Source organism: Apodemus sylvaticus, chromosome 4 (assembly GCF_947179515.1).
Source record: "Apodemus sylvaticus chromosome 4, mApoSyl1.1, whole genome shotgun sequence".
NCBI lineage: Eukaryota > Metazoa > Chordata > Mammalia > Rodentia > Muridae > Apodemus > Apodemus sylvaticus.
In genome coordinates this window covers 41,436,476-41,453,514 of record NC_067475.1, presented here as the reverse complement: position 1 = coordinate 41,453,514, position 17,039 = coordinate 41,436,476, and the positions used below count along the sequence as shown (strand labels likewise).

The window sequence follows — 17,039 nt, the reverse complement described above, 5'->3', positions numbered from 1 at the left end:
GCTATGCATCAGAAAGTCCTACCTAATACAAAGTGTAGGAAGACAGACGTCAGGACAAACACCGGATCCATAGGCTTTATAGAAAATGTATCAGTGGATTAAGAATGCAATGAAACCGTGTGGTGGTGGCGGCGGCGGCGGCGGCGGCGGCGGCGGCGGCGGCGGCGGTGGCAGTGGCGGCGCACGCCTTTAATCCCAACACTCTGGGAGGCAGAGTCAGGTGGATTTCTGAGTTCGAGGCCAGCCTGGTCTACAGAGTGAGTTCCAAGACAGCCAGGACTACACAGAGAAACCCTGTCTTGAAAAACAAAACAAACAAAACAAAAAACAAAACAAACAAACAAAAAAAGAATGCAATGAAAACTAAAAAGAGTGAAAAAGGCAGGAAGCCATGCCTTTGGTACATTTGCACAGAGAACAGAAAACTACAAGATTCCCTTTTCTTAATGGACAGTAGAAGCTGTCAGGAGGCCCAGAAGCTGTCCTGCACCTGGTGATGATGCCCCCCCCCCATTGTTTGTTCCTTCTAAGTCTTAATTTTATTCTACTCCTTGGCTTAGCCAAGCAGTTGCAGGAAATTAAAACGAACAGTGCGGGCACTGACAACCTCTCAGCTCCTTTACCTACTTTATACTCACAGATGGAGAAACAGCCTCCAACAAGTATGAACTGTCCAAACAGTGTAGCCTTAGATCTGTTGATGTTCTCATCGTGTTCAGGTCTCTCCAGGCCCACATGTGTCTCTTGTTACTTCTTGTCTACCTGCTGGAATGTAACCTTTGTGAGAACAGGACTTCTGTTTGCTAATTCCAGAGCAAAAACTACCATGCTGCCTTTGCTTAATAAAATATTTCTTGAGTGGGTGAATCTGTAAATGGGGAAACTGAGCCGTGGAATAGGTAAAGCTATCATTATCCCAGGTCACATTTCCATTGAGTAGCCAATCCAAGTCTGTGATTGCCAAGCCCTAGCCCATAAGCACCATAGGACTTAACATGACCAAGTATTTTAGTTTCCATGTGCTGGAAAATGATAAGTCAAGCTCTCCTGTGGTTAGTTTTAAATATATACTTGCTGTCTCCTATAATTATCCTTTTGTGCTGTTTTACATCAGAACTTCCCTTCCCCCTATAAAACTGTGTTTCGTTACCCGTTCCATTACCTACTCTGCTCCTGCTCTCTCCCTGGTCTCCAGTGACCTCAGTTCTACTCCGCTCTGTGTAATCAGCTTTCTTAGCTTCCACACATGACTGAGAATGTGTGGTATCTGTCGTCCTGTTCCTGGTTTATTTTACTTAACATAACATCCTCCAGTTCTATCCATGTTGCCACACATTAGAGGATTTCCTCCTTTTTATGGCTGTCTCTCAGCTCCGTAATGAACTGTGGATACGAGGTGAGTAGGGAGTTCTATCTGAGCAGAATCACTGAGGCGCAATCACTGGTGGCTTATCAGTTTGGGAACCTAACAACTGGACAAGATCTCACAGGCCTGAAGTCTCCAGTAACTCAGTGAAGTTGTGAACAGTGCTTTTGAATTGAATTGAATGCAGGTAACTCACTGAGGAGCCAATACCTTTTAAACACTGGTATAGCAGCTTAGATAAAGTCTGTGATGTGCCGACCTTTCCATGCGGTTTAGAAGGACGTGGACGTCATGTCTGGGTAAAGAGAAATAGAAGAGTGACTGAGAGGCTCTAATTGAAACCCACAGCTTCCTTTCCCTTCAGTTGGTTCAATTCCATTTCTAAAGTCACTCTGGTAGGAATCAGCAAGTATGAATTACACAACGAAAATGAAAGCAGTTGTCCGGGCTGCAGCGGAACACAGATGTCAAGTGCAGAAACACGCCGTGAGCGTCATTACGCACGGATGGGGAGCTCAGTGGAGACGCAGTCATGACAGGCAGTGTGCACAGCAGACCTGGAAGAGACCCTGAGGATTACAAACTGATTCAAGTGTTTAGGATTTATTTGGTTATTTCACATTGATCCTCATATTTATATGTTCCTGTCTGTTACCACTCAGATGACTAAACATAAAAGAGAAGAAATACAAGGTACCACAACATGGGCCAAGTGTGTGCGTCACCCCATCTGCTGCACAGCCCTCTCCTGCCTGCTGTCCACATGACTGACTGCATCCTCATCTCTGCCCTTCCCCAGACCTTACCCAGCCTTGTCGACTGCACGTGGTCCAAATCATCCACCCTGCAGAGGTATCTTATCTCTGAGTATCTCAGATGCGTCTGTTCCAGTTTTCTGGCCTGTCTGTGTATTGCTTTTGTCTTCCTCATCTGTCTAAGACCTTTTTCTTATTTTCTCTGTACACCCGGGACATTTGCCACATCTCCTTTCGCAGTGAAGTCTCCATTTCTGCCTTCTCCTTCTTGTGCTTTGGCCCTACCTGAGGAAGCCCAGCTACACAGTGTGTTCTGCTGCCTCGACGGCATTCACTGCTTTCACAGTCCTTGTTCCTTCAGACCAGTTAGCATCCTCAGAGCAAACCACCCTCCGTTCTGACTGACTGCACAAAATGAATTTAGGGAAATGCTACCGAGAGCTCTAAAGCTGTTGGGAATTTAATGACATAGCCACAGAAAACAGAGAGATGACGTAAGAGCTGAGCCGGAAGAGCCGGGCGGGAGCCCCATGGGCACAGCCTTGCGTCTTGAGGACACTTGCTGCCAGTGCTGCTGTGGCTTGTACTGCTGACAGTGGGTGCTGACCTCTGACCGCAGCACCGTTGCTACTAGAACTGATTCTCCTCCAGCCACTGGCTCCCTAATCAGGTGGAGGCAGACATCTGGCCAAGTTACTGGCCCATCTACAAAAGGGGCCTAGAAAGGGCTATCTCCTGTGCTATGAGAAGTGGGGTTGGCCTGCTGCCAGAATCAGATTTTAGAATCAAGATGCAAGTCTATGTATTGAAACAGGCACTTGCCAGCTGCGGTGGCGCGCACCTTTAATCCCAGCACTTGGGAAGCAGAGACAGGTGGATCTCTGAGTTCAAGGCTAGCCTGGTCTACAGAGTGAGTTCCAGGATAGCCAGGGCTACACAGAAAAACCCTTTCTGAAAGAAGAAAAAAAAAATAAAAGGAAACAGGGACTCACTATGTAGCACCAGCTGTCCCTGAAACTTCCTGTGTAGATCAGGCCGCCCTTGAGCTCACAGGGATATGATATGCTAGTCTCTGCCTCCCAAAAGCTGAGATTAAAGGCATGCTGCACCACATCTGCCCTCTGCAGCCAGTGTTAATATGGTGACCAACTTCACTCCTATTAAGCTATAGCTGAGCTTCTCTTCCTGACTCCTGATCTCAGAATCCACATGAGCATGCCTGCCCCCTGTCCAGATTTCTGCAGAGTGTAAGAGTCTGACAGAATAGCCTCCAATAGCATCCTGCCTGAGATAGCTCGGTTTTGGCAGAGGGCTCCAGTTCTCTGACTCTATCCTTGCCCCTAAGAGCGTGACAGAACCATCTCTGCAGCTGTGTCCCCAGGACTCCTGGGCTCCCGATGCCTATCTAGCCTCCTTCTACCAGCAAGACACTTCAGAAGGTGATTTTCAGACCATCCTCGCATGCTCTGGTCTCTGCCTCGTCTCCTGTGAATGAAGCCTTTGCGGTCTTCCAGTCTTCGCATGCCCTGGTCTGGATCCACCCAAACCTCATGTCTCTGACCCATAACCAACATGGCACCCCGAAGGTCTCAACTCTAGCTTCAGCACTGGGAAGGGATTCCTGCTTGCCTGAGAATTAAGTTCAAACTAATGAAGTTAAGCATGTCTGTTCATACACGCAGGTGTTATGTTTCAGCCAATGGGACTTGGCCTATGTACAGAACAACAAACCTTGATGACTGTTCTGGGTCCTTTATCTGAGTACATCTACTCTCATGACTCCGCATTTATGGTGGGCTGCCCCTTTCTGTCTCTTTCTTTTTTTTTAATATTTATTTATTTATTTATTTATTTATTTATTTATTTATTTATTTAATGTATGCGAGTATATTGTCACTGTCTTCAGACATACCAGAATGGCATCAGATGCCATTAGAGATGGCTGTGAGCCACCATGTGGTTGCTGGGAATTGAACTCAGGACCTATGGAAGAGCAGTTGGTGCTCTTAACCCCTAAGCTATCTTTCCAGCCCCCAATTTCTCATATGCCCTATGACATACATTACCTTTGGTGCATTTCTCACACTTCCGGCTTTCACAGTGAATTTATTCACCCAGCAAATACACATTGAACACCTAATGATTGGCCCTGCCAGTGGTCAGAGGCCTGATAGAAAGTCAAAATAAAGGACTATGATGATTAGAATGCTTTTTATTGCCAGTGACAGAAACTGTGTTTAAAGCTGGCTTAAGCAAAGATAGACCTTGTCCCCTCACGTGCCTGGCAAGTCTAGGGAAAGGTCTAGATCCCTTCAGACACAGCTGGGTGCGTGGATCTTTTATGCCTTGTCTTCAGAGGGAACCTGGCCTGTCTTCATCTCTCAGCACTGCTTGCCTTCACAAGGCAAGCAGTAGTTCAAGTTCCCTGCATGGTAGCAAGCCAGGTGTCAAGAGTCCCAAGTCCACACCCATCTGGCTTCCAGACAGTAGAGAGCCTGCTCCAACCAGGCGTGAGGGAACCTACCTATAATATCCGCACAGAGCAGGAGTATAACCCGTGAGTTTGAGGCTACCCTAGGCTATATAATAAGTTCTAGGCCAGCCAGGACTATATAACAACATGCTGTCTCAGAAAGGAAGGAAGAAGGGAAGGACAGAGGGAGGGAGAGAGAGAGAAGAGGAGGGAAGGGGAGGGGAGGGGAAAATAGAAGAGAAAGAGGAGAAGAGAAAGGACGCATGCAGCCAGGAGGCCCATCAGGTGTCCCAGGCTGTGGCTTCGGCCTGTCTTATGCTCGTCTCTGAACCAGGAGCATTTGGCAGAGGAATCAGGGCTCTGCTCAGACTGGATTCAGATGCCCCTTCCTACAGCTGGGTAGAACATTTCAAGAACTTGAGTTGGGAGCAAAGGAGAGACTGGTTCTCCTGAGAAAAAAGTAAGCAGATGTCAGCTGATGGCCAAAATAAAATGAACTCAGTGGTATTTTTTAATAGAGGTTTTGCTTTGTTTTGGCTTTATTTTTTGTTTTTGTTTTCTGCTTTCTTACTTTCTTTCTTTCTTTCTTTCTTTCTTTCTTTCTTTCTTTCTTTCTTTCTTTCTTTCTTTCTTTCTTTCTTTTTTGTCTTTTGCCTGTTCTGATTTTCTTTTCTTTTTTGTGGGGAGTTTTTATTTTTTGTTTTTGTTTTTTAGGAAGAGAGAAAGACTAAAGTTGAGTAGGTAGAGATGGAGAGTGCTGGGAGGACCTGGGGGAAGGGACAAGCAGGATCAGAATATATTGTATGAAAGAAAAAGAAACCAGTGGTGACAGCCATGATGTTAGCCAGCCACATCTGTGTAAATGTATGGTTAGGTGTGCGCTGTCTGTGTGCACGTGGACAGCCCTCCAGAGGGAAGCAGAGAAGACTTGCTCTCTTTCCTTACCCACTCGCTCCCGCTTCCTCTTTTCCATGTGGGCAGCTTTGCTCTGCTGGACACTATAGACTGCCTTTGAAGTAGGCCAAGAGTCAGTGGCCAGGGCAGTGCTGGGCGGGCACTGGGAGGCCAGGGCAGTGATGGGCGGGCACTGGGAGGCCAGGGCAGTGATGGGCGGGCACTGGGAGGCCAGGGCAGTGATGGATGGGCACTAAGAGCCAGGGCAGTGATGGGTGGGCACTAAGAGCCAGGGCAGTGATGGGCGGGCACTGGGAGGCCAGGGTAGTAATGGATGGGCACTAAGAGCCAGGACAGTGCTGGGCGGGCACTGGGAGGCCAGGGCAGTGCTGGGCGGTCACTGGGAGGCCAGGGCAGTGATGGGTGGGCACTAAGAGCCAGGGCAGTGATGGGCGGGCACTGGGAGGCCAGGGTAGTAATGGATGGGCACTAAGAGCCAGGACAGTGCTGGGCGGGCACTGGGAGGCCAGGGCAGTGCTGGGCAGGCACTGGGAGGCCAGGGCAGTGCTGGGCGGGCACTGGGAGGCCAGGGCAGTGATGGGCGGGCACTGAGAACTTGCATTGTCAGCCATTGCATTCAAGTTGTTTAGCACAAAGCTTCTTGGTGACTTTTTTTTTTCCGTTCAGTGCTTGGAGTAAATCTCTCTGGTATGCTTCTTAGAATAATAAAGTCATAATCCACATTTTAAAAAAAATTCTAGGCTGCTGCTAGAATTAAAATCTGCGATTAATTAAAAGTGGTTTTCCTTGAGGTTATTGTTTTCCCCAATTCCCCTTTACCTCCTGTACCTCAGCCTGTGGCCCTCCTCCCCCACCTGAGGCCCGTGTTTGCACTCTGCTGCTTTGAGGGTCTGTTCATCTATGGAGATGAAGGCTGGACTCTGGCTCCACTTCTTCACTGCTAACCTGAAAGACATCCTAAATGAAAAGACATGAAAGACAGAAACCATTTAGATTACAGGAAGAACACTTGAGAAAGCTATAAAAAGATGGATCCAACCTGAGACTGAGCAGAGCTCTAGGAGTGGTGTTTAAACACTCGGACTTGAGGAAGGATGGCACATGATTTATCAAACTCTTTTGAACTTTGCCATGTTTGCCCAGAGCCAAGCTGATCATCCGTGTGAGAATCCCTATTGTGCATAGCACAGGCCACTCAACCCTGTGTCTAAAGACCCATCTTCCTGGAAGAGTCGCTGATGTTTTGTGGATATGGTTTTGGAAGGATCATGTAACATTGCTCATGCTGCTAATAGGCATGTGTAGACAACTACAAGCCTCCTGTTTTGTAGCTGTGGAGTAAAATGATTTATTGGGTTTTACTAATTCAGTCATTGTGAGCATATGAGAAAGATATTGTATTAAATACTTTTTCTCAAGCAATAATAAATTATCTTATTAATAAATCTATGAAGTAAGATTCCTCTCATTTCTTCAAAGACCATTAAACATTTCTGCAGTTGTTCTGTGATTGGGACTGTTATGTCTCTTGTTAGATTAGTCAGCCAATTAATTTAAAATTGGTGGCTTTCCATAGATATTAGCAGAACTCCAGAAATACTGAAGTTCTTCTGTGTTATAGGCACAGATTCAGTTCTGTTGAGTAAAACAAAAACAAACAAACAACAACAACAACAGCAACCTGTTCAGGTGACAACCCTCCTTCCTGTTTATTGGGTTGGAGCCCCAAGAGATGCTACATCATAGTCAATGAAAGCCTTTCTTCTACATTAAGAACATAATTAGAAGAAGGAAAGCTGGATGGGTCATTCAGTTTGTTTTGTTTTCTGCTTTTTTCTGTATTGTGGGACACTGAAGGTTCACGAGGCTCCGAGAAGAGTAAAATATTCCACATAGTGAGTACTGAGTAAATCACCAACCACTGTGGTAGAAGTTTTAAGTAAAATTCCTTGTGGTGCTGGAGAGATGGCATAGCAGGTAACTGCCTGCTGGACAGCCTGAAGGCCTGAATCTGGATCCCCAGCACCTACTGAATATCCACAGGAGTCTGTAGCCCTGCATGGCTGGGCGGAGAGAGACAAGTGGGACTCCAGAGCTAGCCAGACAGTTAACCAAAACAGTGAGCCCCAGATTTGGTGAGAGACCCCGTCTCAAAAAATAAAGTGGAAAACAGTAAAAGGAGACTCCCAGAGTCAACCTCTGACCTCTAATCTCTACATATACACATGTGAGTGAGAGGGAGAGACAAGACAGAGATGGAGAAAAAGGGAGAGAGATAGAAACAGAGAGATAGAATTATGTGATTCAACCCAAGTCACACAGCTGTCAAGCAAGAGTGCCAAGACTTCAGAGTTCCCATGACTTCTGAGTACATTGCCTTCAGTACACACTGTCATATCTGTGTTCTTAAAAGAAAGACTTAACTGGATCAGTAAATCTCCCTCTAAGATTAGAGTGTTAAGTTCAGAATGGTCCACTGAAGACAGTTTTCCGTATTTTGATTTGCCCTTTTTTTCTTTAAGGTGCTATGTAACGGACCAGGAACTTGTGTGCCTATCTGTGTGTCTGCCCTGCTCCTTGGGATACTTGGAATAAAGAAAGTGATCATTGTCTACGTCGAGAGCATCTGCAGAGTGGAGACTTTGTCCCTGTCGGGGAAGATTCTGAGGCACCTCTCCGATCACTTCATTGTTCAGTGGCCCACTCTTAAGGAGAAGTACCCGAAGTCTGTGTACCTGGGGCGAATTGTTTGACAAATGGCAACCCCAAGTCTTGAGAACATTACAATTACCGATAATATTTGCTATAGTATCTTTAAAGTTTCTCAAATGCCCAAAGAAATATCAATGGTAAAGAATTTAAAATGTAAAAAAATAATTCAATGAAGAAAGACAAACTTTAGCATATAATACTCACCAAATAGCTATGTCTGTACACAAAAACATTTTTCTAAATAAAAATGTACATAATACTACTTGCATGTCTCAAGATTTTCCCTGTCCAATCACATTAGTGCAGAGGAGGTCTGTGATTGGACAGGGAAAAGGGAGGCGGAGCTAAGAGTTGCAAAGAGAGAGGGAGCTTCTCAGGTCTCAGGGTAGGAAGAGAAGGAAGATGGCTGCAGCCGGGAACCCAAGTGGTGTTTACCACCCACAAGTAGTTGTGGTATCATAAGGGTAGATTAATTGGGATAAAACTTTTATCATTATCAACTGACTCTGAGATTATTATATTGGCATCTTGTAAATTGTGATATTATTAATACATAAATTTGATTGGTTAGTTAAGTTTTAAGAGTGTTGATTTTACCGGCTTACTGGAAATTGTGATATGTAACCGTGGGGTTGATGGTTTCATTTAGTTATTGGAATGTGGGATTGCCGACTGCGTGTGTTTATGGCTGAGGAAGAACTAGCAGCACCAGGAACACGCAAACGAGAGCTGGGGACACAGCGATCAATCGATCGGGCACAGTGGGGACAAGCTGGAGAGAGCGGCAGGAGTGCGGGAGTGTGGTCGGCCCTGCAGAGAGCTGGCGGGCACCTTTTTTAATCTTTCCTGCAACACTCCCAGGTTCTCTTTGGACTCTTAACAGCTATGGGTTTTTTTCCTCTTGACCTAAATATAGAGTGTGTATGTTTAGTAACATTTCCTGTTTTACAGCTTTAAATAAAACAAAAGTGTTCTACATTATAAAAAGAAAGTACAGGATAAGGTAGGTGGGAGGTAGGTATTGTCATCTGTGACCCCCGCTCAGGCCACCGGTGAGGGAGGAGGATCAGGGCCTCCTGGTGTAAGGAACTGGGGACAGGGAAGTGAGGGGTGGGGGGGCTAGAGAACAGGGCATCCCCTTGGTCTTGTTCAGACGAGTCGGGCTTTAATCCTTCTGCTGAAGCATCTCAGTGAGCTATCTCAGCGTAAATGAAGCATGAGCTATCACAGCATAAAGGAAGCAGTTTGTTAAACTGGTTTCTTGTCCATTTACACTCCACAGACGTCCAGATCTCTGACTGTAAACAAGTGTCTTCCTTATCCTTCAGTGTGCTTTTATGTGTTGTTGGCCTGGACCCAGACTGTATTTTAATCTCTGTTTGGTTAAAATATTGGCAGTGTCTTCACAATAAAAACATGATTCTATCGGTCAGGAATCTAGATTTTCAAACATGAAAAAAAAAAGTTATTTTTCCCCCAATGGCTGTAATTGTCTCTAGCTTTTTGAGATGCCTATGCCTGCCTGGTGGAGGGTGTGTGCATAAACATTTATGCAGTGCTTGCTGAATGCCGGGTATTTGAAGCACTTCTCAGATAAAACCTAATTCAGTCTGGAAGGAATCGGTGAGACAGAGATTCCTTCTGACCCTGTTGTCCTGGCTTGTCCAGGATCACATGACTAGGAAATAAAGCTGAGCCTAGGACGGCCCACTTGAGACTGGCCCAGGTGCGTGAGTTTGTGGACTCCTGAGGGTCCCTACACTTTGCCTTCAGTCTTTGATTTTTTTTGTCGTGTATTATTGTTGTTGTTATCATTATTATCATTATTATTATTATTATTATTATTAATTGTTGTTGTTACTGCTGCTGCCATTTTTCTGGTGCTAGAGATTAAGTCAAGCATCTCCCACCATGTTAGACAAACACTTGGCCTCTCATCTCCACCCTCAAGCATCGTACTGATTTTAAATAGGAACTCACACCGTAGACCTCACAAATGATGTAACTGGTTCTGTACTCGAGACTGTGTCCCTGGCAGAATCATGTCTCTGACAGAAGTTCCTCGGTGGCCAGAAATGTTTGTCTCCTGCCTGTAAGCACTGCTCCCATGTGAAAACCACAGAAAGTGCAAAGGCATTCACTTAGAGTGCTTGATTTTCATGGTTTCTGATCTTAAATATTCTACTGTATCGGTATGATATAGATGTAGTAAAGAAATGAGGAACAGGCCAGCAGATATGGGCTGATCAGGTAAAGGTGCCTGTTACTAACCTCACAACTGAAGTTCAGTCCCCAGGATCTGGAGTAAAAACCCCAGGTTAAAGGAGAGAAGTGACTTCTGTGAGTTGTCTTCTGACCTGCATGCATTCGCTTTGGCACTTGCAATCCACATGCAAGCAAACAAGCAAGCAGAAACCTCCCCCCACCCCCAGAAGAAATGGAAACTAATTAATAAAGATACTGGGTTTATTAAAAAAAAAAAAAAAACCAAGAGGCATGACCATTCAGGATGATGTGAAGTTGATGTGCAATGAGGTTGACCAGGCCTGCTGGTGAAAGCCTATAACTGAAGGTATTCAGGAAGCTGAGGCAGGAGGATGACAAGCACCTCCTCCTGGACTATAGTGCAATCCAAGGATAGCCCAGGTGGCTTAGCAAATTCTTCTGTCAAAATAAAGATGCTTCTTCATGATAGAGTACTTACCTGGCATGGGTGAGTCCCTAAATTCAACCCCCAGTACCAAAAAAAAAAAAAAAAATACAATGCTAAGGCTAATATAAGCCTTCCTGTTCTTTAGCAGGCTCCTTCCCTGGGTTGACCAGTAGTACATCTGTCACCAGTATCTTTTCTTTGGCTTGGGACTAGAGACAGAACACCCTCGACTATGCATAAATTTACCATCTATCTCTGGTGGCCTTGGGACAACCAACCAATGGCTAACTGGCTTTGAGTTTAGTCCTTGAGTGTCAGGCATTAGCTGGTGATACTGTCCCTCCTGACCTGGAATATCGGGCAGCAGATTACTGTAGCTTAACTGGGGTCAGAGGTGAAACGAGCTTCTCTGCTAGAGAGAGAATGATGTTCTTCAGTGGCAGCGGCGTGTGCAGCATTTGGTTCATATTAGAATCCTTCTGTCTGTGAACTTTATTCCTAAGTGGCTGCATTCAGACCCACTGATGCCTGTCAGGACTGTACCATAGCTTCCCTCGGCCCACAGATACTCCTATTGCAAAGGGTCTCAGGCCAGGGAGAAAGAGGTATGATAATGTCCTGTTTCCTCCCACCCCTGCCCCCCAGGCAATATATGTACCAAATGCTTGCAGTGTCTACTTAGTGACAAGCCAGTGCCAGGAAAACATCTCTGTAGGGTATCACTAAAAGCTGGAAACTCTTTCCCCACGTTCAGTCTATTGTGCAAACTCAGAGCCAGAGTAAAACACTCATTACCGGGTCTTCTTGCTTGTTCTAGATTATTCTGTTAGCGTGTGCGTGCCCTGCTGTATGTATTCTTACAGAGCCAGATGCACTGGCAAAGGTGGCTGCTTTGAGGTTATAGTAAGAGGCAAGAGTCTCCTTGCTGTGCCTTTTTCTACCGCTGCAGAGGAATGTTCTAGTTTCAACTTGAAATGAAGATCAATAGGTAGTTTGTTCTTTTGTGTTTCTCTTGGAACACTCCGGAATGAACCTTTTGAGTCTGAGACCCCTTTTATTCCAAACGGACTGAACCGAGCCTTCAGAGGAGAGGCAGGGAAACCACACATCCTGCCCCCACCTACTTCCCTGGAGATTTTTATCTGCCATTCAACTATCCCGAAAGGTCTCAGCAGCCTTCCAGGTCAGAAGGTCTGTTTCAGAAAGGATGCCCAGAAGCCATGGCAGGAAGCTCACGCCTAGAACGGAGGGCACTGTGTCCCATGTCAACAACAAGAACATTGTCACACATTCAATTGGATGCCAAGAGGTCCTTGCTATAGAGGACCGAGCTTTCTTTTACAAAAGCAACTTAAACATATTACTTTACCTTCTGACACAGTGAGTTAAAATTAGGAAGCCTGTGCCCTTACTGTATGTACTGTGTCTTAGGCTGAGTCAGTATATTTCGTTTTGTATAAAGCCCCGTATGCTAAAAGGAGGGATGGGGGTCATCCCCATGCAAATAAGTATGGGTGAATACCAGGGATTGGCACGGTCTCTCCCGAAGTCTTTTGAGGCAGGGTCTGTCTTGAAACTTTCCCACTCAGCAAAGCCTCTGAAACCCTGGACTCCTCTTTTCGTGTCTTTCCATGTCTAGCACTGGGAGACAGGCCCACACCACTACGTCAGGCTTTTGTGTGCACTCCAGGGGATCTGAATTCAGGTTTCCAGTCTTGCATGCAGACACTTTACCCGCTGAGTCATCTCCCCAGCCCGACTAGAAGGGGTTTGTTGGCATTGCAGCCATATGCACCTTTAGTCACAGATAGGAACATCTCTTAAGTGTTAACGATCACACAGTGGTAGGGCAATTGTCTAGCATATTTAAAGCCTGACTCAACCATAACACCAAGGGGGAAAGAAAGAAAGAAATTAGTATTGCCAGGACTTCCCCTTATCCTTCTTTCTTTGGCATGACCTTTATTGTTCCTCTCACTTCGCTGAATTTGTTGATTCTGCCATTGACACACTACCTACAATATGTCTACCTATTCCTTTTCAGTCCCATGGTCTACACACCACACATACACACACACACCTGGGTACTAGGTAACTACCATGGAGCTATCTCCCAGTCATCCATGGCCACAACATATATATATATATATATATATGAGAGAGAGAGAGAGAGAGAGAGAGAGAGAGAGAGAGAGAGAGAGAGAGAGAGAGAGAGAGAGAGAATTTATTGGAATGACTTACAGGCTGCAGTCCAACTAATCCAGCCATGGCTAGCTGTGACTGGTAAGCCCAAGAATCTAGTAGTCTGAGGTCCCACAAGGCTGGATGTCTCAGCTGGTCTCTGTATATGATAGAATCCCAAAGAAGCAAGCTCCAAGCCCAGTGAAGGAATGAATATGCTATGCAAGGTGAGAGGAAGCAGGTAAAGAAGACCCCAAAGCTTCCTTCTTCCATGTACTTGTATAGGTTCCCAGCAGAAGGTGTGGCCCAGATCAAAGGTGTGTCTTCACATCTGAAGATCTAGACTAAAGGCATGTGTCATCCCAAGATCCAGGTCACAGGTGTGTCCTCCGTTTCTGGATGGTAGTTCATTCCAGATGTAGTCAAGTTGGCAACCAAGAATACCCATCACTCTGTCTTCTCTTTCAAGCTTAAAACTCACCATCACTTTCAAGTTTCAAAGCTTAAACTTTCCTTATCTCCTACAGCCCAGTTTGGGTTGCTTCTCCAGAGAACTCTATGACACAGTCATCTGCTAGCAAGGTTACCATGGAGTGTCCTATGTTTTGAGCATGGCTGGGCCACGTGCTCAAAAAACTTCTATGGAAGGATCAAATTAATAACTTCATTTATATGCTAGGCAGTGGTGGCGCATGCTTTTAATGCCAGCACTTGGGAGGCAGAAGCAGGTAGATTTCTGAGTTCGAGGCCAGCCTGGTCTACAGAGTGAGTTCCAGGACATCCAGGGCTATACAGAGAAACCCTGTCTCAAAAAACCAAAAATAAAATAAAATAACTGTATTCATAGGTTTTGTTTGTTTGTTTGGGGTTTTGTGGGGTTTTTTGTTGTTGTTGTTGTTGTTGTTGGTTTGTTTCTTTGCTTGCTTGCTTGCTTGCTTCAGAGACAATGTAACATCCTAAGTTGGTTTCCTTGTTCTGCAGTTGGCAACACTTACACCATGATTCTGAACAAAATATTAACATTAATTACACATATAATTTCATATACATCCAGACTTGGTCCAGGCCTGCTCTGGTGATAGTTCACTCTGGAGTTTTCTGGCCTCACTCATTACACATTTAGCATTCTCAAAGTCCCCCATGAGATTCTACTTGTGAACTTCATTTGTCAGTATTTACCATGCAAGGACATGTTCGATGAACAGCAGACATGTCCGATGAACAGCCATGAGGTCATCCTGTGTGATAGGATCTGGAAACTCCTCTGTAACAATAAGAATGTGGGAAGAGGGCAGATAACATGGCAGGATTTCTGTGAAGATGATTGTGACCTCATGGGTCCCTGAGGTCACACTCCCAAAGGTCTCTGAGGGCACAGCTTGAGAACTGCTGCCCTAAATGATGTCACAGCAGTACCTTCTCCTCTGGTGGACTTCAGTCAGCTGCTGACTTGTGAATTCATTTATTTCTACCTAGCAAGTTGCCACAAAATTAGTGGCCTGAGAAACACATTTGGGGTCTGTCCTAGTTATTTTTCTATTACTGTGACAAAGCACTATGACTGAGGAAAATTATAAAACAAACTGTTTAATGGGGCTTACAGTTTCAGAGGTCTAGAGTCCATGGTGGCAAAGCAAAAGCATGTGACAGGAACAGCTGAGAGCTCAAGTCCACAAGATGCAGGCAGAGAAAGAACACTTGTTCTTGTCTTTTAAAACCTCAAAGCCCACCCCCAGTGACACACTTCCTACAACAAAGCCACACCCCCTAATCCTTCCCAGACAGTTCCACCAATGGGAACCAAGTATTCAAATGTACGAGCCTACTGGACATTGTCACTCAAACCACCACAGGAGCTCATTGGCATAATGCTTTGATTAGTTAATTGTCTGCTCAGAGTCTCACAAGGGTGAACTCAAAGTGACAGCTGACCCAGCTCTTCCTTCAAGCTCATGCAGGTAATTAATTGCTGGCAGAATTTAGTCCTTGCAGTTGTAGGACTTCCATTAACTGCTCCTCCCCACCCTTATTTTTTTTTTTTTAATGTTTTGAAAAAAAATTTTTTTTAATTTCTCAAGTCAAACCTGGTAGTCCATCCCTATGGTTCCAACACCTGTGAGCCTGTGATGTGAAGATGGGAAACGGAGGTAGAAGTTTTCAGATTGAAGCTCATACTTGGACAAGGATCTAATCCCAGAGGCCATGGCAATCCCAGACTACAGATGCAGCTTCTTAGGAAAAAGAAAAAAGGTGCTTGAACTGTCCCCAGCAGCAGATCCCCAGCAACAAGGAGAGTGGGGACGCACATTCAGGCCGGGCCAGGTTCGTCTGTAGCAGCACTACCGCCTCCTCCTCCTCCTCCTCCTCATCATCATCATCATCATCACCTGTTTTGGTCTGAGTAAGATGTGCCTTTTAAGTCCCAAGCCTGTGACTCTGGGGTCCACAGTTGGTGGCTGTTGGAGGAGGATTTGGAGGTATGACCTTGCTGGAGGAAGTATGTCACAGAGGGTGGGCTTGGAGGTTACTAATGACCCATGCTATTTTCAGTTGCTCTGGTTCCTGCTCCTGCTTTGAGGTGTGAGCGCTCAGCAGTTACTCCAGCTGCCTGGTTTCCCTGTGTGATGGTGACAGTCACTTAGCCCTCTAGGAACCATACACCCAAAATGAGCCCTTTCTTCTTGCTTTGGTTGTGTTTTTATCACCATCCTAGAAAAGTGTCTAATACACAAACTCAGACCTCAGGAACCAAGTTCTTTTCTTTATAGGCTTTATTTATTTTTTGTTACTCAGGTAAATACTTTACCTATCTTGCCAGGCCTAGTTTTAGAACTTAAGATTGTTCAATGATTTATTTATTTTTAAAATTGGGGGTGTGTGAATGTTTTACCTGTTTGGGTGTGTGTATACATGTACATGTCTGGTACACTCACAAGGGGACATGGAATCTCCTGGAGCCGGAGTAACAGGCGGTTGTGAGTCACCCTGAGTGCTGGGCCTTGAAGCTGGGTCCTCTGTAAGAGGAGCAAGCCCTGGTAACTGCAGTCATCGCTTCCTGATTTAGACCTTTTGATTGTGGAAGCGCTCACACATGGTATAAGAGACGAAGAAATGATGCCGGCTTCCCCCATGTGCTTCCTTGCCGACTGCGCCATTGCAGGGGATGGGGCGTGGTCACTGCTGTCTCATCTGCGTGTACTTTTTTCCTCTCTACTCTGGTGATAGACCTGGGATTCAGAAGTTTCATCATTTCCCCCATAGATGCTTGGGTCTCCGTAAGAACTTGAGGGGATTTAGGCTGGCTAGGCTGGCTCTGTCTGGCTTCTGTAGGCTCAGCCTGTGTTGTGTGCTTGTGGACTGGCAGTGACCGTGACTCAGGCCCTCTCACATGCACTACATGATCTTAGGCCCAGATAATTCAGGAAAGGTCAGTTTGAGAACTCAACCTCGTTTAACTGCCTCCTAGGTTGGGACTGGATAAGGAACGGTTTGGGTCTCCTGGCCAACTCTGTATATGCTATTTCCATAGACTGTGTTGTTTCTGTTCCCTTCTCTCTGAAGAACGAAGCCATTCCCCCCTCATTTTGAGAAGAGACAAGAGCCTGCCGGTCCAGACTCTTCTATCCCTCCTGCTGTTGCTTGGCTTTTCTTCCGTTTTATTCTAGCCAGTGTTTGTATCTCCTGAGGGTCTGCAGCCAAATGGAGCCCAGAAATGGGGCGAGGGGGCCCCCTGAATGCTATGGAAGATGACTATGTTTCGATCACGGGAGCCAGGCTGAAAACTTTTGTAAAGTTCTTTTTATAAAGTCATTAAACATGAAATCAATATTTTAAAAGACTAAGGCGGGGGAGGGGGTGTGTGTCACCGAGCGTTCCAGTGAGACAGAAGAGCTGAGTTCATACTTCCCTGCCAAAAGCATTGTTCTCGCTTTCAGGCAAAAGGCTTGGGTGTTAATTAAGGCTTCTCACTTCCTGGCTATCTCC

At 45.6% G+C, this 17,039-nt stretch overlaps 1 protein-coding gene across 1 annotated transcript in view; it reads left to right on the top strand.

The window, feature by feature from the left end:
• The window catches only part of Alg14 (ALG14 UDP-N-acetylglucosaminyltransferase subunit), a 69,608-nt gene extending 59,951 nt beyond the window's left edge, over positions 1–9,657 (top strand). Inside the window, exon 4 of the mRNA XM_052179332.1 lies at positions 8,032–9,657. Coding sequence (XP_052035292.1) covers positions 8,032–8,262 — 231 coding nt within the window. The 3' untranslated portion in view covers positions 8,263–9,657. The remainder of the gene's footprint in view (positions 1–8,031) is intronic.
• The last annotated feature ends 7,382 nt before the right edge of the window (positions 9,658–17,039 follow it).